Source organism: Boleophthalmus pectinirostris, unplaced genomic scaffold (assembly GCF_026225935.1).
Source record: "Boleophthalmus pectinirostris isolate CB_2022bp ecotype Guang Dong unplaced genomic scaffold, ASM2622593v1 HiC_scaffold_18, whole genome shotgun sequence".
NCBI classification, from domain to species: Eukaryota; Metazoa; Chordata; class Actinopteri; order Gobiiformes; family Gobiidae; genus Boleophthalmus; species Boleophthalmus pectinirostris.
The window spans coordinates 7,966,904-7,993,503 of record NW_026571133.1 but is presented as its reverse complement, the minus strand read 5'-3'; the positions used below and the strand labels follow the sequence as shown (position 1 = coordinate 7,993,503).

The window sequence follows — 26,600 nt, the reverse complement described above, 5'->3', positions numbered from 1 at the left end:
CTGCAAATACAAGGACTGGATGGAATATTTAAAAAAGTGTCTCCATACGTCTCCAACACTCTGGCTCACTAGGAAATGAGGTCCTATGTCTATAATTCAACGCTGTCCCTTTAAGCCAAGAAAGTCCCATAAAGATTGTATGAAGACTCAAGGCACGCTTAGAGGTGGTAAGATACAGCCGTATACGCCCTGGGGGAGACTAAAGACAACATGGATTTCCTGTTTCTGTTTCCTCATCAGAAACATAACTGGAGCTGTGTTTTGTTTCATTCACATGTTTAAAACACAAATCATGCATATTTAAGTTAAGTTCTTGTCTCAGACAAAAAGAGTTGTGATGTTAAGGAAGCATTTCTTTCAGTTTTTAAACTCCACACGTCTACACCTTCACTAGAATCATTTGAATAATTTCAGCCCTGGAATTGCCAATCTCTACTGAACAAAAGGTAAAAGGGAGATGTTAACTTGAAAACTACTGCTTCATGACATCACAAGGTCGCAGTAACAGAGCATTTTGAGCTTGTAAATGCAGACAGGCAGGCTGAAAGTACAATTACTCAAACATGAGCGAATGAAAAAACATAACTCCAGGTTTGTTTTTAATGAGGTTACAGCATTCTAACATGACTTAAAGATCACAAGAGTACAATTTACACAATATAGGACTTTAAATTCAGGAGTGTGCCTATGCTCCCTCAGCCTTATGTTCCCTCAAGCTTTTTTGTTCCTTTCCAAAATTAGGCCCTATGTTGTTGTCAATTACACCCAACCTATTCTCCAACATGGGTTGACTACAGATGTAATGTAGAGGTCGTGGTGCAAAGGACCCTAGGTTGAAATGACTCTGAATCATCCCTTTTAAATATGCATATATATATATATATATATATATATATATATATATATATATATATATATATATATATATATATATATATATATATATATATATATAAATGACTTGAACTAGAGTTTCATGTTGAGAAATAAGAAAAATCTTAGAAATGTGGGAACATAGGTCTGGCCCCTTAAATTCAGCTGTTAGTTAAGTTTCAGAAACAGAATTTAAATAAGAATGCAAGCCTTGTGGTCTTGTGTTAGCACATATCTGATTAGTCCTGAGCGAGTTTTCAAAAACGAATGAGAAATTTACTTCCAGACCAGAGGGTGGGTGGTCACTGTTGAGCTCCATTACACTCCCATTAACATAATCAGAGGTAGTCGAAGTGTCTTGCTTGATAACACAAGAACAGAATCAACTAAGAAGGAAGAGTGGTATTCAAATTGCCAGCCTTGTTCTACAACTTCAGCCAGATATGAGTGGACAATTATTTAAAATCATAATCAAGCTATTGTGATAACTCGGGCATATTTGTGTTGAAGCTGCTTGGTGACAAACTGATTCATATATCCACTGTTCTAATTTAAAAACATAAGTTAAATGAAATTAAATATAATATTTTATCTCAAAGTCCATGTAAGATGTGTACGATATAAATATTTGAAGCTATTCCTCCGTGTGGGATCCTTTATTACCCACATGACGAACATCCGAGTGTATTTTTATTCACCTTTGATCCCGGTTTTCCGCTCTCTCCTGGCTGCCCCTGTTACATAAAAAACATATTATTTCTCCTGACATATTTAAAGATTTATTTGCCAATTTCACAGAATATTACCTTAAATAAAAAGTACTCTGGGTTATATGGGTAGGGCTGCTGTGTTTCGGGGTCATATACTTCTTGTCTCCTCCTCTCCATCTCCTCCCTCCTCCTCTCCCACTCCATCCTCTCCCTCTCCAAGTCTTCCTCAGTCCTCTCCGAGTCCGGCTCTGGGTGTCGATCTAAGTCCTCGTTGGTCTCCACTTGGTCCAGATCCTGGTCTAGATCTTGGTCTAGAACTTTTGCCCTCTCTCTCTCCTCTTGCCTCTCCAGCTCTCGCTCTCTCTCCAACTCCTCTTTCTCTCGCTCCATTGCAATCCGATCCCTCTCTCTCTCCTCTTCCAGCTCGTCTTGATCTAAATCCTGATCTTCGTCGTCTGTGGTCCACTCGTAGTCTCCGCTCTCCTCCTCTTCCTCAAAATCTGAGTCGTAGCTTGGTTCTGTGGGCTCTGTGTCCCATTCCTCAGTTTCTTCTTCGATGTCTTCGCTCTCTGTAGCGAGGTAGCTCAGTCTGTCCCTCACTCCAACTTTACCACTAGGTCTGTAGGGATTTTGTTGTTTTTTATTCTAGAAAAAAAATATATGTTTGAAGACACTTAAAATTATCAAAATATTTAAATTCAGACTAAACATACACATGTTATATTGTAGGTTTTAGATTTAATCACATAATTCTATAGGGGTGTAGTCTTTAAAGACGCACTGCATAACTTTGGAGGTCTTTGTATGTCCCTGGCTTGTCCCCGTGGAGTTGTTATTGCTTTGTTTGGATGTTCCACAATATGGCATTAAGCTTATCTTGCTTGGTGGGCGCAAGAAGGTGACTCCGCTCAAAGTAATGTGTTTTTCAGTGTTTTATGGTCACTAAAAACAACTTTAATGCTAAATACATACTTAAATGCCATGGTGGGACATTCTATGCAAAATTATCTAATCTCCATGGAGACAAGCATATCTACTATCAGTAAAATTTATGTAGTGGAGCTTTAAATGAGAAGAGGGAGGGGAGTCCATGTTTAACACTGGATTTTTCTATATATTTCTTATGGACAATACAGGGTTCCTACTGTTTTTCACTGACAAAATTTCAAAACTTTTCCATGAATTTTCCATTTACGGCACTCTGCATGTATAGAATTGATCAGATTTTTAGGGCTAAATATGAAATAACCCTTTCCACTCACATTATGGTTTAGTATTATAGTTTTTTTTATTTTTATTCAAAATACTGTCAATGCATTTATTGTCGCCTCTTTTAAACAAAAGGCGCATACATCCAGAAATAATAACAGCCTAACGAGAACTTAACAGAACGCTGTAGTTGCGTGAAAGAGATACTAAAATTCCATGACTTTTCCAAAACTTTCATTGAATTTACAAAATTCCATGCCTTTTCCAGGATTTCCATGACCGTGGGAACCCTGACTATATATAATTGGTATAGGAAATACCGCCCCTGCTCCCAGCTAAGACAGAAACATTTTAAAATCTAAAAATAACTAATAGCAAACTTACACTGAAGTTGTTATAACCTTGAGCTCCTGATGTGTGATACTGCAATTAAACAGAATAATACTGATTCAGTGTAATTGCTAAATCTCCTCGTTATTATGGTTAAATATAAAAATATAGATTTGTACTTGTGGTGCTTCTTTGAATTGGCCTCTTCTGCCTGGAGCTCCTGGCATGGACGCCTGAAATATCAACATTTCATTGGAAAATATGAGATCCTTACTGGTGATCCTTTTAAACAATAGAAATTACAATTGTGATTTGACTTTGCACTGATCTTCAAATCTGGGTGTTTTTGTGATTCTGTGCTTTTATTGTTTAAACTCTAGAAAAATGAATGAATTAATTTAAACAACACATTTTCAGAAGCCTGTTCTCAATACAAGTGTTCATGATCCTGTTCAGGTTTGATTTTCAAGAACAGATTACGAGAATAACTAACTAAAAAACTGAGTGAGTACTTGAGAGGAACTTGTTTACAGCACAGTTCATCTCACCTGTTGTAGTTCCAGCTAAATCTGTTTTTTTTCCATTCAGATTGTGTTAAAATATAAATCAGATTAAAGGTCTAACTTGAATAAAAGAGCTTCAAACAGAGTAGTGCTTTCAGTTAGTTACACATCCCCAGAGATTGGTGATAACATCAGCTGCAAAGTCTCAGTAATGAGTGTTTTATTGTAAATATTCTGTGTTATTTGTCTGCAAACTAATTCCAAGATAGGTGGCTGATAGAAATGGCATTGTTTGAACTTCACACAGAAAACGTTTATTTTTCTCTGTCCCTATCTAAGTTTTTGATTATGATAACAATGGAGATATAGGCTCTAAGAAAAGTATAAATGTTTCCCCATATTACCAAGTCATAGAAAAATATAAATATTATTTAAACAGTTCTAGGACTTACCCCTGAATGAGTCCACTGCACACTTTTTCTCACCCTGACCTTAGAAACCTGTCGAGTCCACACACAGATACTGTAATAAACTGTATCACATCAATATCACAAATACAAGGATTTTCACAACAGAAAAAGGACCGACACCCAGTGTGTTTAATCACCTTTACTTGTACATGCAGAGCAGTAACAGTAACAGTTATACAGCAACAGAAATACATTTCACCAGTGAAAAAGTCTGAGGTTATGACACTTTGATACTGTGTACAGAAAACCACAAAACAGTCAAATAAATTAAATAAGTATTTAGCATAAAAAATAGTGGTGTGGATAGCGATGGGTCATTTCAATAAATATGGTGGAAAAAAGGGTAAAGCCAGGACATAGAAACAATAATTACAGAGATCTTTAAAATGTAATCCAAAAGTGAGGAGGTTTTGTTCTGTCTGGATGTTTGTGTCCACATGAGATGCTGGTGTGAAATCTTACAACTCTATAGACAGTTTCTCTGGAGCTAAGAGAGTTCCTGTTTAAAAATAAAAAAGAGAAAGTATTAAAAACTAATCCTCGATTGAGCGCCGCCTACTGCTTAAGGTGAAACACTATAGGCAGAACTAAAGTTTAAAATCTCTGTACATTTGACTGTCAACATACCAGAGGTTTTCACATGGAAACAACATAATGCAGAATGAATTATTCTCCCATAGAGACATAAAGATCACCACTTAAAGCTACCATCCATATTTAGACCGGACCTGTTGCATTCTCACATGTCACCACTAGATGCTGTCTATGTTACTGCTGTGCCAGCTTTGGCCTGACAGAAGAAAACGAGAGAGCACAGGTCTGAATAAAGGACAGATGAGGGGAGGGGGATCAGGATTCACATCTGCCCTCTACTGGTGAGAAAATCTCTAATAAACTTACGGACAGTAGCAAAGGAGAAATTCAATTGGTCAACTGGACAAAAGTTTATTTGGTTGAATATGTTTCACAGCTCATCCATGCTGCTGCTTCAGTTCTGGTCAGAATGGTCACTTCCTTATATCTGCCTGCAGGGAGGAGTTAAATAACTACTCTGAAACTAACACACCTACTTGTTTACAGTTTCTGTTGGTTGGCTTGGCATAACCATTCAGGGCCATGATGGATGCTTTTCACACCTCTGGCCCTGAGCGAAACATATTCGACCAAATAAACTTTTGTCCGTTTGACAAATTGAATTTCTCCTTTACCATGGGTTCTACCTGGACGACTGAGGGCTTTTTCACACAACTTACAGATGGTAGCTTTAAAGTAGAACCAACAAACACCAAATTTTACAATCTTGTACTTGTCAAATTGATTGACAGATTTTTTTTCAGTCTAATTGTAAGCCTTTCAAAAAACTTGAAAACATATGAAATTTCCAATCCCCTCTGTAAATGTTTTTATATCCAGTACATAAAAATGAAGCACATGAATCCCTTAAAAATATATGAAAACTTTACATGAAGAAAAATGTGAAGTGCATTTTTGTCTTAAAGTTTTGTCAGTAGAAGTTTAAAAGTTCAAAATGTATGAGTTGTTTTTTTTTTTTTTTTGCCTGCGGTGTTTCACCTTAATGGACGTTTGACTCATTCTCATTTAAACAAACTTTATGAAACGTGCTCAAAGCATGCTGGGAGCTCCTGTCTCATGCTCTGGTGCTGTGGGTCCAATACATCTATGAGGCATTCAGCATTCACATATAATGCACTCTCAACTTTTGCACTGGTGAAATATTAATATAGTTTAAAGAGCCCATATTACACTATTTTTTGATCTATGTTATAATGTTGTTTTCTCACCAAAAACACACCTGGAATTGCGTTTAGTTTCATTTGCACATGTTTAACACACAAAGAGTTCTTTTCTCAAACAGAAAATACTCAATTCCACCTTTTGGTGTCATAATACAGCTCCATTAACCTTAAAACTACCATTACATGACATCAGAAAGTGGAACAGAGCATTTTGAGCTTTGGAGATGTAGACAGACTAAAGGGTTCAAACATGTGTGAATGAAACAAAACACAACTCCAGGTATGTTTTTGAGCAGGTAACGGCATTATAACATAACATAAAGCTCACATGAGTCAGCTTTGTGGAATATAGGACCTTTAAAAGTGCTGTTATTTAGTTAATTTGAATGAGTCAAGAAAAATTTAAAGAGCAAATAAAGCATTATGCATTCGCAGCCATGCAAAGAAAGGTAACTGTGAAGAAAAGAAGCAGGGCCAAGTTTAAAAAGTACAAATACTTTTTTTTTACCTTATCTGGCTCTTCTGTGGGTGGAGTATCCATCAGATTTGAACCCTGCAGCAAACAAAAAACGAAGAAATGAAAGTGCACTAAGTAACTTTTCTAAAAGAGTGTCCGTCACTTGCTTGTTTCCATGGAGATTGTATTGCTTTGCCAGAAATGTTTTACCGTATGCCAACCAATACGGCTTTTAAAGGTAATATATGTGTGCATGTGTAGATTTTCTGGTGGAAGATCCGTGGAAATGTTATTGCTTTGTCTGGAATGTTTCACAGTATGGCATTAAACCTTTCTATCTTCATGGAGACCAAACCAGACCAAGATACAGGTCAGATCTGTGGAGAGATGACCCCGCTCACTGTCAGAATGCCTGTTTTTCTACGTGTTTTTGAGCCATAAAACCACCTGTAATTGAATAATTGAATAAAGTAGAGCTGTTTAATGTCATACTGTGGAACATTCCAGCCAGAGCACTGACATATCCACGGAGAAAAATCATTTGACAGAGCCTCCTTCAGAAAAAGTTACATAGTGTACCTTTATAGTTGTTGTTGGTAAGAAAAAAATTCTTACAGGGAACATATGAAAAATTAACTTTTATGATTTTTTAAAAATGCATTTTTTTATGTTTTAAGTTTTTTAAGTATATTGTAATTTTTTCCTTTTTTAATTAAGGACAAAACAGTAAAACATTAATAGTACACTGCAATTTTTGTGGTGGAGGGTCCGCTACTTACTTGTCTCCATGGAGATGTTATCGCTTTGTCTGGATTGTTTCACAGTATGGCATTAAACCTTTCTATCATCATGGAGACCAAACCAGACCAAGAACTTGTTTTTATGTATTTCTGAAGTATAAAACTAAAAATATATAAAATTGAATAAATATAAAGTAGAGCTGTTTGATGTCATACTGTTGAACATTCCAGAGCAATGACATATCCATAGAAACAAGCAAGTGATGGACCCCCAACGAAAAAGTTACATAGTGCACCTTTAAACAATACAATAATAACAGTTTTTTGTTTTTTTTATGTTTTTCTTGTTATAATTTTTGTATTGTTTAATGTTTTATTCTGTTTTAAGGACATTAGCTCACCATAAGAGGACTCAAAATTTGTTTTCACCTTTCTCCTGTCCCCGCCCACATCCTGTACTTCTGTGGCAATTATTCAAAACATTCAGAAACCGAGTCAAGTTAAAAATGTCACGTAGCCATTTCTCAACAATTAAGTGCATGGAAATCTGCTGCTTATAACAGAGAAGTGCCACAATGAAGAGAGACACAGTTAATGCATAAATTCTTCCTGCATTGAATGGACATTTGTGTATTGATGACATAGATAGAGAGATTAATTTTAGAACTCTAAATTACTTCCTGTAATTTCCAGTTTTTGTTCTATCGATGCACCGATACTAAAAAAAGAAGTATACAGATGAAAAAAAATTGTAAAACATAATACAGTACAATACAAAACATAATACATTTAGTATGTATAGTGCTTTATTTATTTTGCTTTATGTCAATATTTGTAAAGTTTTGTGATTAATATGCATAAGCAACCATGTCATTTTTCTAAAACTATGTAATAAATGAGGTAGCCTGATTCATCAGCTGGTTTCACTTTGTGGAAATCGTCTGACCTCGCAGCATTAGGATTCATTCGCTCAATGGTAGACGGGTACTTTTTTATTTCATCAGTTGCTGCTATTTGGTCGTGACGTATGTAATGCACCAAACCGAACCGTCGGAAGAAGAGCAATAAAGTCTTTCCTCTTGATAAAATTCACCAAACACTCTCTTTGTTCCTGTTTAAAATCCTTGATCTCGGGAATCGTTGCCAACACAGAATGTATGTCTTCATCTACATCCATCTCGACCGCTTTGTTTACTGTTGTGCTGTACCACAAAACAGACCCAGACAGGCGCTTGAGTTTGACGTCATGGCTTCACAGCTCTTCACTGATTGGCTGGTGAGTGGTCTACAACTTCTGTCTAGTGTATTCTGATTCCTGACCTAGTCCCTGGAGAGAAATGAAATTGAGTGGAGGCACTAGGTGGCATCAGCCTGGCTAAAACAGGGGTGAGTTAGTATATGTTTTCTTCTTATCACTCCTTTTTGAGAAAACTGCTCTCCATCATGGACACTGCACCAGACGATAGAAGGACAGAGGAACTCATTCTCCAATAATTATAGGTTTTTCATTATGTCTAATTTGACACCAGTCTCTTGCAATTTTTTTCTTGCTACTTATTTAGAAGTTTTATTACGATTTTTATATTTTTTGCTCTTTGTTATTATAATATATCGTGATGTGTGAGCTACAGTGTCCAAGTAATTCCCCTTGTGGATCAATAAAGTTTGTTTAAGTCTAAGTCTGTTGTTTACAATATATATGTATTAGGTATGATTATTTTCTTCTTTCTTGGCACAAAGTCAAAATAAAAACAAATCAATCAAAACTGGTATCGGATATCAGTGCTAATATCCGATTTGCTGGATGGGATATTGTTTTCCAAATATCGGTTCAGTCAATATCCTGGTTGGACACGTAAATATATTGATGTAATAAGACTCTTTACTCTTCATAGTCTGCCCAGAAAGTTTCCAGAAATATTTGAACTTTTATTTACACAAAGTTCTGTGGTTATGTAAGAGATAAATAACAGCTACAGGAAACATTTGGATCAGTTTTGTTGTATTTTATTTTCGTTTTAAGGAAATAAATGCTGTTTTTAGTACTGTTTCTGCACTGGTATCGGGTTAAAGTAATATCGGAACTCAAAAATGAACTAAAAAAAACGCTGGATTTAAAAAAGTACCCAAGCGTCTCTACTTTTTTTAAACACAGGCTGCCACTTTTCAGGTGAAAAACTATGCGAAATGTTAACCTCATGCACTATTCCACCAAACCAAGTAATAATAAAAGTAACAATAGAATAATAAATATGAAGACTTGGGTAGTTTGTTGTAAATAATAGCTCTCTCTTACCTGTTCCTCTGTGATCATGTGCTCTGCTGTTTCTGTTTCGTCTGGCCTGTGGATGGACATCTCTTCCTCCTAACCAGATTAAAAAATGTAAAAATAAATAAATATAGTTAATTGTTTTCAGATTTAGACACACGGACAGAGCCAGGGTGACATGATAGTGCTCAGCTGCCCTGCTCCTCTTCTATCTCCAAACACAATGAGTTTTGTTTGTTTTGCTCAAGTTCAATGCAGAATGTTTCATGTAGATTTTTGTACGAAGGCTGCTGCTTATTTAAAACAGATTAGAAATGAAAAATAATTATTAGTTTATTCATTTAAAGGTACACTGTGTAATCTGCCTGGGGAGGGCTCAGCCGCTAACTTTTCTCCAGACTTTGCCTGTATCAGTGGACACAGGCATGTCCAGTTATAGATCAGACCATAGCCTGGATAACGAAGTGGACTAAGGAAATGTGACGTGATGCTAAAGGTAAAGCTCTTGGTGTTGCATTTTTTTGTATGAAAAGCACTCTATAAATAAAGTTTGATTGACTGATTCATTGAAAAGTTACAGATGTGAATTTGGAGCCAGACTCCTATTATGACAAGGATTACTTTAAAAGACAAAGTAATGGAAAAAAAACCCACCAGGATCATGTAGAGTGGGTTAATATGAACATTTTAAGACCAAAATGATGAGGCTCACTGCGGCAGTTACAAAGAGGGGGTGACAATATTCTGATGTAAGTCAAAGGGAGCCAGAGTCAAAAGTAGCCAGAAGTGCCCATATGTTTATTTCCTATTTGGAAAGCGGTATTTGTAGCCTAATTCATCAGCCGGTTTTACTTCGTTTCACTTCATACAAACTGTCTGACCTCGCAGTCTTAGATTTCGTTCGCTCGATGGTAGGCGGGTATTTTTTTATCATTTAACCAATCACTGCTCTTTGGTCGTGACGTATGTAATAACAGGCTAACAGGGGTAACTGGTATATTAAGCTTTTCCCAAAACCCTTAGGAAGAAGGACAATAACATCTTTCCCCTTGATGAAACTCACCAAACATTCTCTTTGTTCCGGCTTTAAATCCTCGATCTAAGGAATCGTTGACAACACTGAATATATCACTCTTCGCTGATTGGCTGGTGCCCGAACTCACACTTCTGGGGTTTTTGAGAACGGTTTAGTGTATTTTGATTCCTGACCTACTCACTGGAGAGAAATTCAATTGAGCAAAGGCACTAGGTGGCACCAGCCTGGCTACGTTATTTGACCTGTATTAGAGCAAATGCAAGGTAGATCATGCGGAGGAATAACAGGGAAAGGATCCCCTCAACAGAAATGTTACACAGTGCACCTTTAAGAATAACCATAATGTATACATTTCTGTGTAGATTCTGCACACGTGACAGGGCGACAGGTGCGTTGGAGGAGAGGCACTTCGCTGTTTTTTAAGGAAAACTCCCACACACTGTTTAAATCAGGGGTATCCAACGTTTTTCCTACAGTGAGCTCCTTTCACAAAATGAAACTGCCAAAAGCTGTCAATTTAGGAGTCGCAAAGAAACTGACTCTAACCCTATACATAAGTGCCTTGGTAAGCCTTAGACAGGGAACAGTTAGATGCTTATAAAACATTATCCATTTCTCAGTGCAACAAGTTAGGCATCTTTAGCACATACATAAAATCCAGAAATCCCTTGGCGAGCTACTCTGAAGTGGGTGGAGAGCTACTGGTAGCTCCCGTGCAACAGGTTGGAGACTCCTGGTTTAAATAACGTATAAAAAAACTTAAACGAGAATGATGGTGTTATATGTCCTTTTGAATGTGAATGTTTTGAACTGTAAGTAATCATATAAAATTATATATTACATCTTTAGCTTAATGAGTGAGGTGGTTGTGGGTGTGGGATAATTTTGGGTTCAATCAGAAAAAAGAAATGCATTTTTACAAACGTTCAACACATTTAAATAAAAAAATTAAATTAATCAACATTTATTCCTCCTCATTATTGTTCATCAAGATTTGTTTTTTTTCTTTTAACACATTTAAAAAAAAACAAAAAAAAAACACTCCTCCATATTTTAAAACTTCAAATTTGTGTGCTTTAATCGTGCGTTTTTACCTGCTTGTTGTCAGCCCCATCCAGTGAAACAAAAGACTCATCTGGGAATACCGTCTCCTATTAAAAAAAAGATAATTATTGTAGTTTTGCGACGTGTGATGGTGCGATGGGTTAATGGGGAAAGTGGGCGTGTCTTTAATCAGATGTGCAAGAGTGGGCACAGTACAATTATTCCAGACACTTCAGCTTAATATGAGTTTGTGAGTTTGACAGTTTTCTTGTTAGCAGCAGACCCCCACAGTGACGAGTCTGTACAAGTCTAACAACCCCCAGCACTTCATTATATTAAACACTCCTTTCACTGTTTATGCATTAGTCACTTGTTCTGGCTGCTTACCTCATAACTGTATTCTCCAGCCGTGTAGAGCTCATCCGGCTCCTCTCCTCCTTCGTCAATGTCACTGGACTATTGAAGACAGCATTAGACAGTTAGACAGCAATATTACAGATCTGCTCATATATTCAAGGCTGTTTCTAAATATGTAAGGATTTGAATGACTAGTGTTGTTATGATACTAAAATTTCAAACTTGTGTTCAGTAGTAAGGAAAATACTATGTTAATAAATATAAAACAGTTTAACAAAATTTTTAGTATAAAATGATGGTGGTATTTCCATTTTTTTCCCATATGGACTTAAAAGTTATGATTAGGGATGTGACAATTACCAAAATATCATGATGTATCGTTAAAGTTCTCACAATAATAGCATAGACCATCACAATATATCGAATTACAAGTCTCTTTGCTTAAATTAAGAGTTATGGTGCAGCAATAAAAAAAAAGACAGAGGGAACTACATAGACCACGGATGGGCAAACTGCGGCCCGGAGGCTATATGCGGCCCGTCAAACTTGAATAATAATAATTTTCTCAGTTTTAGAAGTCATTTCAATAAATAGTAAATACCGTGGGGCTTGAAAGACAGATATTTTGTTGTAATGTTTTTGAATGATTTTCAATGATGGGAAATTTCAGTAACAAGGGATATGTTTTCTACATATCCCATGTTATTTTGTTCTCTTATGAGCTAGATTTCCAAAAAGTCCATCCATCTGCTACTGGTCCGGCCCTTCCATCAAAATTTAAGAACCATTTGTGGCCCATGAGTCAAAAATTTTGCCCATCCCTGACACAGACCATGATCCTTTGCTCCATTTCAGTGAAGACTTCATGAAGAAATAACAGCTCTAATTACGTTTAAGTCTTAGTTCTTTGGATTAAATCTTGTCAAGGCATTTTTTATTAGCCTCCAGAAAATATTGCAATAAATATCATACCGAGAAATTTGGGTATTGTTACATCCCTAATCATGAGCCTCCCCTCCATATCGTGAGCTTTCCCATGATATTGCAATAAATATCGTACTGTGAGGTTCATACCGTGACGATATCGTATCGCGAGACTTGGATATCGTTACACCCCTAGTTATGATGCATTTTAATTATTGTAAAACTGTTTAGGACAGGTCCAGTTCTGTTCAATAAAATATTTTTCTTCAAACAGCAATACTCAAGCTTTGATGATAGTTTTGTTATAGATAATCATATGTCCTGTCAATCTTCTTCTTCTTCTTTTTTTTTTTTTTTTAAATCTTTGCACTGTTTTTCCCTACAACCTCCTGTATAAAACTGAGATATATTTGTATTACTATATTTCTATATTTTATTTTAGTCAGAGGACAGGGTGTCTATGTCTATGTGGCCATGTGTCTATGGTGGAGGTAAAGGTGTAATGACTTCTAGACTCACTAGATTGCAACTACTAAATAAGGAAACAGACATTTTTCCAAAGTTGGTTGAAAATACTTCTACTGCATCTTAGAAACAGCCCTGAATATATCAATATTTCAACACATAGAACAGTTCTTTACTTGTCAAACACAAAGCCAAGCAAATACAATACAGCTAATTTAAGCAGCAAAACTTACCAACTAACAGTAAATGCATGCACACATCGAACACAATATATCATGGTGAGATTATAAATTGTTTAAAAGTAGTTTTACTGTATCGTTTAAGATTTTAATACACCAGTCTAGTGGAAGCAAAGCATTTATTGAGTGTAATTTAAAGCAGAGTTAGACAGTTGTGTTAGTTGTGTTTAAGAGTTTAGGTTGTGTTCTGCTGGGCCATTTTAAAGCCACATTGACGGACATTTACCAGGCGGTGTCTCTGCCTCTTATGTCGTCCTTTACTTCCTTTGCCCTGGTTAAAGGTTCAGTCACAGAGAGACAAAGATAAGAGTTTCTCATGCTTAGATTATATCATCACATGTAACAGAATGAACACCAATGAGCCCAAAGTGTTTACGAAGTTTAAATTTTAATTAAAATCTGTGGTTTTCAAACTGTGGTACATGGGATCGTTCTGATGTTATCATATTTGTTTGTTTTTGAGAGAAACTGATCTATGCTTTAAGGTTAAAGGTGCACTAAGTAACTTCCACAGTATGCACCAAGTTACAAGCCAGATCCATGGAGAGGCTACCACCTAGTGCCTCCGCTCAACTTCATTTCTCTCCAACGACTAGGTCAAGAATCGGAATACACTAGACGGTTTGCAAGAACCCCGGAAGTTGTAGAGTGCGTACCAAACAATCAGTGAAGAGCTGTGTGGAACAGCACAACAGTAAACAAAGCAGTCGAGATGGATGTAGACAAAGTCATACATTCTGTGTTGGCAACGATTCCCGAGATTGAGGATTTAAAGCTGGAATAAAGAGAATGTTTGGTGAATTTTATCAAGAGGAAAGATATTATTGCCCTTCTTCCTGCGGAATATGGGAAACGCTTAACATACCTGTTAGCCCCATTAGCGGCGCATTACATACGTCACAACCAAATAGTAGCAACTAGTTAAATAAAAAAGTACCCGCCTACCGTCGAATGAACAAATTCTAATGCTATGAGGTCAGATGGTTTCCACAAAGTGAAACAGGCTGATAAATGAGGCTATGGAGATGCAACCTCACTGAAAGTACGTACAGTGCTTGTGTCTGCTATATATTTATAATCTATGACACCCGTGGATCTTTATGTGATAATTGACTAATTTTAAATCGCAATATTCATCTAAGACTTCTAGGACTTAATGAAAAAAACAAGTCAGCCTCCTTCAGTGTTAGAAAACTGTGGTGCTCAATTGGAGCAGACGTCGCTGTAAATGTCATCACAACAAAGAGCTGTGCAGCTGTTGGTACCTCTGATGGATAGCTATAGATCGCACTAGCGAGTAGCAGATTTAAAAATTATCATCGATTAAGAAAACTGAATTAAAGAATGAAGTAATTAAAGAGCCGTGGGCGCATAACGGTGGTTAAATAAGTGATTAAAGATGACTCAAACCTGCACGAATCACTTCAAATACTTGAAACTACGAAAACTTTAGAGGGTAAATGACAAGGAGAAACAACTAGGAATCGGATGCAATTTTGAGACGAGATATGAGATTTTAAGATAATTCCTAATATATAAATTCTACGGTTCGGTTTCCAATTTTAGCCTCACAATCTTTTTTAATTTGATTCCATATTTTGTTTCCATTCTAGTACTGCTCTTTGGAACTGTTAGAGATGTAACTCACCAATAAGTAACCCTTTTTTGTCCAATTCAAACATAAAAATGTCACAAGGTCATTTTCTCATGTGTGCATGATCTTGTGGCAATTTTGCCTCACGAGATCTTGTGGCAGGAGACCTTGTACTAACTCCAGAAACAAGTCTAACATGCTCAATTTTTTAGGTGTGTTTTAAGCCTACTGGTTGAGGAGATCTCGTGGTAAAGAGAAAGCTGAATATTTTGTAGTACTAAGTTTGAAAACCACTGATTTGAGTAAATGTTTATGTAATTTAGACTGACCTCCTGCTTTCCATATTTTTTACTAGTAATTTTTCTAAGAAATTGGTGATAATTATTCTTTTTGAATCAATAAGAGAGGGGAAGATGGTGATACTGGACAATAACAATAACCAAGATGCAAACAAGAAGACAACTGGACAAAATATAATTCAGACTTTAATCAAATTTTATATTGTTTTTTTTGTATTGTCCTTGTGGTGTTACTGGTATATGTTGTGTCTTTGGCGTATGTGAATAGCCAATTATATGAAAGGCAGGAGATCAGAGTTTATTTTTCTTTCAATAAATTGTTAAAATTATATCATGCAATTATGTTTATGTAGAATTAATTGTAAAATTGTTAACTTATTATGAATTCTATCAAAAATTAATTTATAGTTTGTGTGGTCACAGTGCAGCGTTACCTTTCCACGGTTTTTCTTTTTATGTCCTGAGCTTTTCTTTTGTAAATCTTCATGACTCAAGATCAGAGTCTCAACAACCGGATCTGAAGACTTTAACACTGTCTGTAATAAATAAAAAGTCAAATTAATTACATTCTTCTAATTTAAAGTGCATCTGATAGATTAAACTACTCATTTCACAAAAACACAGTTATCATCATTGTATTTAAGTTTTGATTAAAAAGCTTGTCTATTTTTTCTAGTTCTTAAATTATAATTTTATAATTATATTTCCCATTTGGACATGGGCAGCAGATGTGACATGCATGGAGGCAATTCCAATTATGTTACCTAGCAACCATAACGTTTACAAGGGTCAAAATACGTCCTTTGCTTTGTTGAAAAATATTTAATTTTTTTCTTTACTACACAATTCCATATATCTTGCTATATATAACTGATGTCTTATTAAGTATATATAAATGTAGAAAGCTGTAAACAAAAACATTAGAGATCGTGTGTCCATATTTTTGACTGGTAGTGTAGGTAGAGGTATTTTGTTTTAGAACTCACCACTACTTCCTGTATTTGTACTTTTCTTTTCAATTTCTTTCCACAAACTGCCACTTAACTGATGTAAAACTACGGCATTTTTCGGACTATAAGTCACACTTTTTATCATGGTTTGGGTGGTCCTGCGACTTATACTCCAGTGTGACTTGTATATTAAAATATTCACACTGACAGCTACAAGAGGGTGCTCTAGGCTTGTGTGTCAGTATCTGCTGCTCCTAATACACTTGTACCACTGTCACTTTGCCCTTTACTGTGCATGTCTCCAGCAGAAAGAGCCTCTGTCCTGCTACAAGTAGTGAGGTATTCAGCCAAAAATGGTAATCGAGCTGCAGAAAGAAAGTTTGGAGTGAGCAAGAAACTTGTGAGGGACTGGCAGAAAGTGGGGATGGGGAACACAGCTTCACGGTAACCGGGTGGATGCACCATGCAACTTTCCTGGAAGTCATTGAATGGATCGACAAAAGCTGGACTTCAGTGACAACCGATACTACCCTGTTGGGATTCAGAAAGGAAAGAATAATTCTAACTGGAACTGATGCTGAGTCTGATGACAGCTACACAGAAGACGAAGTGGCGCGCCTCTGGAGGTCATGGAGTTGCTCAGAAGTGACATCGAGGACAAAGAATTCAATGGATTTAGTGATTTGGAGTGAGATGGAGAGTTTGGTAAACTTGTTCTGTTCTGTTGTTTATGCTATAGTTATCTGAGGAACTGTTCATATGTGACGTTAACAGTCTGTTGTTCTCTATTCTGTTGTTATTACTATAACTTGTCTTTCGAGATGAAATGTCGGTTCCTGGTCTCTGATTTTATAAAATAAATTTCCCCCAAAAAGTGCGACTTATATATGTTTTTTTCTTCTTCATTGCACATTTTTTGGCTGGTGGGACTGGTGGTGGATAGTCCAGAAAATACAGTATTAAAAATATATACCACAGGTACCTTCCCACTAAACTAATTAGAAAATAATAATTAGAAATATATGCACTTTCATATCTAAATACCTTATTGGCTGTTGTATCACTGGTGGAGTTGATAACCGTCCAGTTTGATTTTATTGATGCGTTGTCACTTTTCCCAGGTTCCTTAAACTTGTCATGAGTTGTGCTCTGCTCGTCTCTGCTCAGAGTCCATAATGTTGGTCCTTCAGCTGTTGCATTCAAATGGTCCTGAACACAAGATAACAGTAATTTGTTATACTTTTTAATTGTGTAATAATAGCAGAAGCAGGATTAGTAGTAACAGTACTCATAATAGTAATAGTAACAGTAGTAGTAGTGGGACCGGGCGCTTCCAGTTCCATCCATTCTGTTTTCAATATATGCAACCTGAATTTCGGACTTCCGATCACAGCGCAATGCATACTGGGAAGGATCCTCTGAAAAATTGAGCATCAAACCGCCATGTTTGTTTTTCCAGTGGAATGCGTCTATTGTCAAAGTCGATCTTTTCAAGTCTTTTGAACCATATCGCTTTTGTTTCTGGTTCTGATATTGTCATATTTTAGTTATGGGATTCGGACATCATAATTGTGTGGTTATTGGATGTCCTAACAGCGGAAAAGGGCTTCAGAAGTTTGCAAACTCCATAAGTGCAAAAGATCAGATTTGTATGACGTTCAAGCTGTTTCCCTTCCCAACGGAATTGAAAAATACTGAAAGATGAAAGCGATGGGCAGTACTGATACACTGGAAGGACGAAAAAGGTAACCTTTGGCTGCCTAAGAAATCATCCCTAGTTTGCAGCGAACATTTTGTATGTGGCATTTTTTATGCGAGTTGTACTTCCTGATAGAAGGCTCGGCAGCGGCGGACTGATATCACCTAGCACAGGGGTGGGCAAACTTTTTGGCTTGTGGGCCACATAGGGTCCTAAAGTTTGACTGAAGGGCCGGACAGAAGACAAGACATAACATGTGAAGAGCTCGGCTTCATTACATTCATATTCACGTTTATGTAGGACTTCAGACGCGCACAATGCGCTTCAACACTGCCGTGGATGACTCACAACAAATAAATGTGTATAAACCTGTTCCAAATACAGTGTATAAAGCTATTCGACTGCCCACCACATGTGAATGAATATCGTGAGCTTACTGTTATCAAATCTGACTGAAGACAGCTCGAGCATGACGCTCCAAGTCCAGTAAAACCAGTCTCTATGATGTTGTACATATTAATAGTAACAAATCAGAGTCTTAAATTGTTCTAAATTTGTTTCTTATGTACATAACATGGAAGCAGTGCAGTCTTATAGCTTGAACACCAACTACTTCACTCATGGTCCGAATTACTCCTGTAAGAACACTTTCCCATAAAGCATTGCGGCCAACATAATACGCCGCACCTCATTGTATATGTAGTGCGCCATCTACTGGGAAATGCTGAAAATGCATGACAAATAAAACATCAACACGGTTTATTATTATAATTTATTCCAGTTCGGTGGGCCGGATTAAAAGGTTTAAAGGGCCGCATACGGCCGTAGTTTGCCCACCCCTGACCTAGCACCTATCTTACCGGCAAAGTAAAATAGTCCCTCAAAATGTGATGATTCATGCAATGCAAGGTTAGTTTTATTTCAAACATTATACCATCAACACAGACATTTACATCGACAGACTGGCATAATAATGGTTTTGCTTCAGGTGTTTTGTGGAGTGGGTAAGACTGTTTTTAGTGGCAGGATAACTATGGCCATTGACATGCACTAGCCTAGCACCAGCGACCTCTGCAAATACAAGGACTGGATGGAATATTTAAAAAAGTGTCTCCATATGTCTCCAACACTCTGACTAACTAGGAAATGCGGTCCTATGTCCAAATTTCTGAACTGTCCCTTTAAGGCTAATTACGTGTAGTATTTATAAAGTGTTATTAAGGCCTTATACTCACAGACTCCAGATCTCTGTCAAAAGCAGGATCGGCCAGTTCTGACAGCGGCTGGTTTGAAAACTTCAGTGAACTCTTAAAAAGGGAAACAAGAATTTAAAAAATATAAGAAATTAGTTCAGGAAATAGGTTATGTTGACATGTCATAACATTTTAAGAGTTACAATTTAACATGTGAGATTGTAAAATTGGCTTTTAAAGTGTCAAAATTCAGTTGTTTTGCTCGGTTTATGGTCACAGCACAGAATTGTCTGGCGTTATGGGCTAAAACTGGTACAAAGCTCGATATCTTTTCTTGTCAAAGCACATTACCTTAAGAGGATTTATTCTTACTGTGTCAAAAGATATTCAATAACACTGGCGTAACTGCTGCTAGAACCTATCATTAGGACACATATTCGATATTTGTGGATTTATTTGTGTTTCTTTCTCAAAATAGAACATCAGCTCCCAACTTGTCTTCCATTTAAATCTGACACAAGTGTGGAAGTGAACGGAAACTGTCCATGAGTTTTAAAGTTGCGCTACGTAACTTTTTGGCCTGCTTCTCTGGATATGTCACTGCTTTGCCTGGAATGTTCCACAGTATGGCATTAAACAGCTCTACCTTGCATTCATCAAATTACAGGTGGTTTTGTAAAGCTCGAAAATACAGCGAAAAACAAGCATTCTAACTGAGCGGGGTCACCTCTCCACAGATCTGACCTGTAACTTGGTCAGGTTTGGTCTCCATAAAGATAGAAATGTTTAATGCCATACTGTGAAACATTCCAGACTAAGCAATAACATTTCCATGGAGAAAACCATTTGACGGACACTTCACCAGAAAAGTTACACAATGCACCTTTAAGTGATGTAAAATTAGGTCTGTTGCCATAGAAATAACCAAATCATTCATCCGTCCATCAATTTTCTTCTGCTTATCTGGGGCTGGGTTGTGAGGGCAGCAGTCTAAGCAGGGACTCCAAGACTTCCTTCACCCCGGACACTTCCTCCAGCTCCTCCAGGGGGACCCCGAGGCGTTCCCAGGCCAGCCAAAAGACATAGTCCCTCCAGGGTGTCCTGGGTCTTCCCCGGGGTCTCCTCCCGGTGACACCTCCCAAGGGAATTGTCCAGGAGGTATCAGGAACAGATGCCCAAACCACCTCAACTGTTCCTCTCAACGTGGAGGAGCAGCAGCTCTACTCCGAGCTCCTGCCGTATGACTGAGCTCCTCAACCTATCTCTAATGGAGCATCCAGCCACTCTGAGCAGGAAACTCATTTCGGCTGCTTGTATCCAGAGTCTTCACCACAACGGTCCGATACAGCAACCGCATCACTGCTGACGCTGCACCGATCCGCCTATCAATCTCATGCTCCATGCTCCCCTCACTCATGAACAAGACTCCGAGATACTTGAACTCCTCCACTTGAGACCATAACCAAATTAAAACATTTTAAATTGTCAAAATGTTCTAAATTGTGTCTTACCGAAAGCCATGTAAAAGCTGTGTCCATATGATCTGACACTTCATCAGTTTATCTCTATGGAGCTGTTATAGTTTTGCACAGAATGTTCCACAGTATGGCATTAAACATACTCATTTTCATGGAGAGAATAGACTCCCTTAGGCCAAGTTACGGATCAGATATGTTGAGAGGCGACCTCGCTTACAATAGGAATGCGTACTTTTGTTTTGCTTATTTTCTTCAATAAACAGAACTGTATCTGAATAAATGCTGCATGGAAAAGTAAGTTTAATGCCATATTGTGAAACATTCCGAGCAAAGCAATAGCATCTCCATGGAGACGCCTCACCAGAAAAGTTATACAGTAGACCTTTAATTTAATAAACATACGGTGAGCTCTGTGATGATGTTGGACGTGTGGCTGTCAGACTTTTCTCTGTTTTTCTTAGCAGTTCCGAGAACGTGGAGCAGATCCTCTATTCCGTCCTGAAGTAGCCGGTCAATCAAAGCTTTCAGCAACGGGAGCTAAAAAAAACACAACACACATATATTTAAGAACGTTAGAAACACTGTTGAAAGAAGCAAAATACAGAAGTGTGTCATAAACATACCCGTATACCATATGCGTCAAACATCTCCTCTATATCCTGAAAAAAACATATTAAATTAAAACATAATATTAAATTAAAACACGTAAAGGTAATTTGTTTGTTACGGTTGACTTACAATTTTCATACACTGTTTACATCTTTATTTCTATATTTATTCATCAGTATTTTAATAAAAAAAAATGTTGTATTATTTATACAAAATTAGTTGTTTTTTTATATTGTTTCCAGTCCAATCAAACTTTCTTACTAATACAGAAAAATTATTGCAAAAATACAGACACATAAAAAAACAACATTGATCATAACAAAATGCTAAGGAGAACAGGTGAGTTTTAAGAGCTGATTTAAAAATCGAAAGTGACTCAGCCAGTCTAAGATCCAGGTGCCAAAGGCGTAGGTTTGGTTTGGTTTCCCCCAATATGTTTTATGAATTCTTTTCAAAAACACACAGAGTCTGGGCAGGTGCAAAATAAGTGAGAGGTGGTTTCATTTTTCAGTTCGCAAAATATACAGTTTGTGTCCATCGTACTTCTAAGATTATTCTTTACCGGATAAAAGCGATGTAGAAGATTGTAGCAGATTCCATTGTTGATGATGAGATATTTGTGAGGTAATATCCATACATTTTTCCATGGAATATTGTCAGTAGAGTTCGACTGCTAACAGTGCATGAGTAGGGCTCCATTTGGGAGGTGCACTTGTGGCAATAGTTGCTCTTTTTCCACGACGACTCATTATAAGACAAGTTTAACTGAAGATGAAGCCAAGTAAGTTCGTCTTCACACGCGCTTGCTCAAGCCGCCATCTTCAGGTGTCTTGTCGCTTCCCCAGTTTAGGCTCCTGGCACCACTAATGACATCACTGTGTTGCAGCCAGTGAAATAGCAGCAGAGGTAACCCTGTCGTCATATCACTGAAAACATCTCAGAACGTCCAATAAACAAAATGTGAACTAAAACATGTTAAATTAATACTATTGAATTAGGAAAAATATTGGTAGGGACTATTTTGTCTTCCCCAAATATTGGTTGTGACACGTCCCCACCGTCGCTATGCAAACCTACGCCCTTGCCCGGGGCAGTGCATTAATTGTTAATTAGTTTTTTAATTGCTCTGGAGGAAGTGAAGTATAGTAGACTATGGTATATACAGTATATATAGTATGCGTGTTTATCACAGCTGTTAAATGTTATAGCACAAGTCCACCTGATTTTGCTACACTATAAAGATATGTTTTTTAAGTGTGGGAGATTTATTAAAATATAAAGAACAGCAAATATAGGTTGGGATTTGGAGCGGGGCAATCATAACTGGGCTCTGGTATAATATTGTTCTTCCTTATCTCTGCCACTCATGCACTGAGCCACTGTAAAGACTTAAGAATACATTAAAGTTCTAAGTTTACTCACTTTCATTTCGATGCTTTTTCCAGCTTCACCCTGTAATAAATAATGTACAGAACAAATCAATGTGCTGTATAATACGCCATTCTATTTGAAGCTTGCAGATATGGTAGAGTTATAAAAATACCCTTTCTCCTTTGACACCCATTTCTCCCTTTTCACCCTAAAACAAAACACAACATAAAAGGACATTCTTAATCTTATTTTTCATACAGTTAATTAGGAATTCACTCTTCACTCGCACTCATTTGCAAGTAATGGGGAGATACATGGCTGCAATTCTCCGGCAATCTATGGCATCTCTAACCTTCACTAATTCTATAATCACATGTACACAATCACACAGGTAGTTGTTTTGCCAAAGGACATCATGGCAAGATGCAAAGCCAAGAGTGAGGATTGAACCGCAAAATTTTCTATGCATGTTAATGGACGACAACATCCACCAACTTGAGCTATGCGTCCTCAAATAAACTAAAATAAAATCCCAAATCTTTTAACATCACTACAGTTTATTTATATCTGAAGAATGAGCAATGTTATACAGAAAATGGACAATTCTGTATTCAAAAATAGCATACCTTCATTCCTGGAGAGCCCTGAGAAAACAAAACAAAGTACATATGAGCATTTTAGCATAATATTATAACTATAACCATTTCAATATATAAACACATATAAAATAAATCAAACACGACTGATGACTTGCTATACTAGTCCTCTATATATAAACAATGATATTTTTGATATTTTTATTTTTGAATGGGGTCATATGTCAGAAATGTAGCTCATAGCACTCACAGTTGCCCCCGGAGGACCCATTGGTATTGGAAAGGCTTGGCGTAAATCGTCAACTGAAGCACCCTGAGAAATGGAAACAAAATTAGAGCTGCTTTGAATGTAAACATGGGCACAGAAAAGGCAAAGAGGAAACATATTTGACACTCCGTTCGATCATTTTTATTACTGCTATAAGGAGGTATAACACTGAAAACAACAGTCTAGCAGTAGGGCGATGCTTCATTTCCAAAACGTTCAAAAGTTGCACTATGTGACATTCCTGGTGGGCAGTCAACCATCTGCTTGTTTCAATTGTTTTGCTTAGAATGTTTCTCAGTATGGCATTAAACTGCTTTGAATTTGCCCTGAAGTTTACTAAAGAAATACACTGAAAACTAAAGAGATTTGACTAGTAAATGGGCCTGGTAGCGTCATAATTTATGTTTTATTTGTGTGAAAAGGATCAATAAAGAAAGAATAAATTACACGCTTAATAATTCACTATGGGCAACTTATCACCAATTCACCTCTCAGACACTTACAGACATACACTATCGATCAAAAGTTTTAACACTCTAATTTTTCCAGTTATTTATTGCAATTCAAGTTGTGCAAGTCCAATGAATAGCCTGAAATGGTACAAAGTTAAGTACTGAACAGCCAGAGGTTGAAAAAAGATAAAAGACAAACAAAACACAAGTCCAAGCTCTGCCAAAACTACCTCTGGAAAAAAGAACACGATGGTAAACTTGAAAACATGGAGTGTCTAGCACAGTGTCTAGACTTAAACCCCATCGAGCTGATTTGGGATGAACTGGACAGAAGAGTGAAAGCCAAGAAACCTACAAGTACCACACATTTATGGGAACTTCTGCAACAGATTTGGGAAGAACTTTCTGAAGAATATTTTATTTCTATTGTAAAAAGAACGAGCCACGAGTGTGTTCAGCTGTTATATCTGCCAAAGGTGGACACTTTCATGAATCAAAAGTTTAGAATATGTTCTGGTCAACAGTAAAGAGTAAAAAAACTGGAAAAAGTGTGGTGTTCTAAAACTTTTGACCGATAATGTATGTACGAAGAGAGAAAGAGATTTTTAAATAAATAGTATGTTTTCTCTTACGTCTGCAGTCACCAGAACTTGTTTTCCAGGTAAACCCGGGGCTCCTGGTTCACCTTTGCTCCCATCTCGACCCTGTGGAAATAATATAGTACTCTGATTTAAGTGTTTACCCGAAATACTGTCAAAATCTGTACTTTAAATCGCTTACATCAGCTCCAGAGTCCCCTTTTTCGCCCTAAAAATAAGACATCATGTAAAACTTTCATAACATTTAATACAGACTGCATTTATTAATCTTAAAGGGCCAATATTATGCTATTTTCTGATCTATTATAATGTTATTTCCTCATCAAAAAGACCTGGAATTGTGTTTTGTTTCATTCACACAAGATTAACAAACAAATCCTGCTTCTTCTCTCTGAGTTCTTCTCTCAAACTGAAAAGCATACACCTTCCTAGAATAATTTAGATGACTTCAACCATGTCAGTCTCTGCTGAAATAAAGATAAAAATGTTAAAAACTACTACTACACGACATCACAAGGTGGAACAGACATGTGAATGAAACAAAACACAACTTCAGGTATGTTTTTGAGGAGGCAACAACATTATAATGCGGCTTAAAGCTCACAAGAGTTAATTTTATGTAACATAGGACTTTTAAATACTCCAATTATACCTTTTTGCCTTCTTCTCCTTTCTGCCCTCTGTCTCCCTGTGAAAAACATGGCATAAATATTGGACAATTTAACAACGGAATTATTAAACTCAGTTGGTCGTTACAAATGGCTTTAGTTGTAAAAGCAAATAGCCCCTTACAGTGTTGCCGGGCAGACCTCTTTTTCCGTCAATGCCTGGCCGTCCCTGCAGAGAACCACACATAAAATAAACTGGATATCTGGTAGTTTGGACAATATTATAGAAAAACTCAGTATGGCTTAGCTATGTATGTGCCAATATTAGAAATTATATTGCTTCATAAGAGTCTACAGGCAGATTGAACACATGTTACTCACCGGGGTGCCTGGTAAACCGGGAATCCCAGCTATGCCAACTTTGCCCTGCTCTCCTTTGTCTCCTTTCTGCTCAAAATAACACACAAGAAAAAAAAAAGTTAAATTCATAGCTAATTTAAAGATGCACTGTGAAGCTTTTTGGTTGAGGGTTCATCGCCTGCTTGTTTCTGTCTGTCTGAAATGTTCCACAGTGTGACATTAAACAGCTCTACCTTAAATTTATTCAATTACAGGTGGTTTAATATCTCAAAGATACAGAGAAAAACACACATCTCCACAGATCTGACTATAAAGATAAGAAAGGTTTTAATACCATACTGTGAAACATGTCAGACAAAGCACTAACATCTCCATGGACCCTCTACCAGAAAAGTTACACAATGTACCTTTAATACTAGAAAGGTATAACCATCTAAAAGGTTAAAGGCCAGAAATGATGAAAATATCCAAAAGTAGAGATTTGTTTGTAGTGGCAAATAGAAACAACAGGTCAAAACGTTTAATCTAAAAAAAATAAAAAATAAACATGTATAATTTAAAGGTCCACTGTGTAACTTTTCTGGTGAGGGTCTGCCAGCATGGATATGTTATTGCTTTGCCTAGAATGTCTATTATACAATTTAATCAATTCACAAAAACCTTGAAAAACACGCCTGATCTGATCTGTAACTTGGCCTGATGATCTTAACACGAGGAGTTTGCAAAAACATCGAAATTTCAATAAATCATATCACTTATTGATGATACAGTATCGATATCATGGGCTGCTGTATCGATATATCGCCAAGAGTATTTTACTACATTATTTTGTTACAGAGCTACAGTTTTGTTACTTGTTTAGAAACTTAGAACCTTGTTTATGCGACACATTTGACATTTTCACTGTTTTAATGATTAAAATATTTGTCTTTCTTATGAACTTTGCAAAAGAAGTGGTTTAACAAAGACTTTTAGTATTACAGTCATGATTTAGACATTATTTTTATTGAACCGAATCAAATCAATTTGTATCAACTGTATTGAGATATGTATCGTATCGTGGCCTGTGTACCAAGGTATGTATCGTATCAGCAACTTCTTAATGATACCCAGCCCTAATTAACAGGCTTGTCTTCTTGAA

At 36.8% G+C, this 26,600-nt stretch overlaps 1 protein-coding gene across 1 annotated transcript in view; it reads right to left on the bottom strand.

Moving 5' to 3' along the window:
- Positions 1–26,600, bottom strand: part of LOC129408951 (collagen alpha-1(VII) chain-like) — a 121,624-nt gene that overhangs the window by 31,564 nt on the left and 63,460 nt on the right. Inside the window, exons 64-88 of the mRNA XM_055153869.1 lie at positions 25,481–25,546; positions 25,284–25,328; positions 25,144–25,179; positions 24,673–24,699; positions 24,525–24,596; positions 23,423–23,485; positions 23,203–23,220; positions 22,749–22,784; positions 22,628–22,657; positions 21,220–21,255; positions 20,999–21,133; positions 19,161–19,232; positions 17,271–17,435; positions 15,711–15,812; positions 13,610–13,654; positions 11,786–11,854; positions 11,449–11,505; positions 9,346–9,414; positions 6,361–6,405; positions 4,078–4,125; positions 3,302–3,355; positions 3,177–3,215; positions 1,902–2,228; positions 1,680–1,859; positions 1,572–1,607 (exon numbers count right to left, since the gene is read on the bottom strand). Of these exons, the coding sequence (XP_055009844.1) occupies positions 1,572–1,607; positions 1,680–1,859; positions 1,902–2,228; positions 3,177–3,215; positions 3,302–3,355; positions 4,078–4,125; positions 6,361–6,405; positions 9,346–9,414; positions 11,449–11,505; positions 11,786–11,854; positions 13,610–13,654; positions 15,711–15,812; positions 17,271–17,435; positions 19,161–19,232; positions 20,999–21,133; positions 21,220–21,255; positions 22,628–22,657; positions 22,749–22,784; positions 23,203–23,220; positions 23,423–23,485; positions 24,525–24,596; positions 24,673–24,699; positions 25,144–25,179; positions 25,284–25,328; positions 25,481–25,546 (1,872 nt within the window). The remainder of the gene's footprint in view (positions 1–1,571; positions 1,608–1,679; positions 1,860–1,901; positions 2,229–3,176; positions 3,216–3,301; positions 3,356–4,077; positions 4,126–6,360; positions 6,406–9,345; positions 9,415–11,448; positions 11,506–11,785; positions 11,855–13,609; positions 13,655–15,710; positions 15,813–17,270; positions 17,436–19,160; positions 19,233–20,998; positions 21,134–21,219; positions 21,256–22,627; positions 22,658–22,748; positions 22,785–23,202; positions 23,221–23,422; positions 23,486–24,524; positions 24,597–24,672; positions 24,700–25,143; positions 25,180–25,283; positions 25,329–25,480; positions 25,547–26,600) is intronic.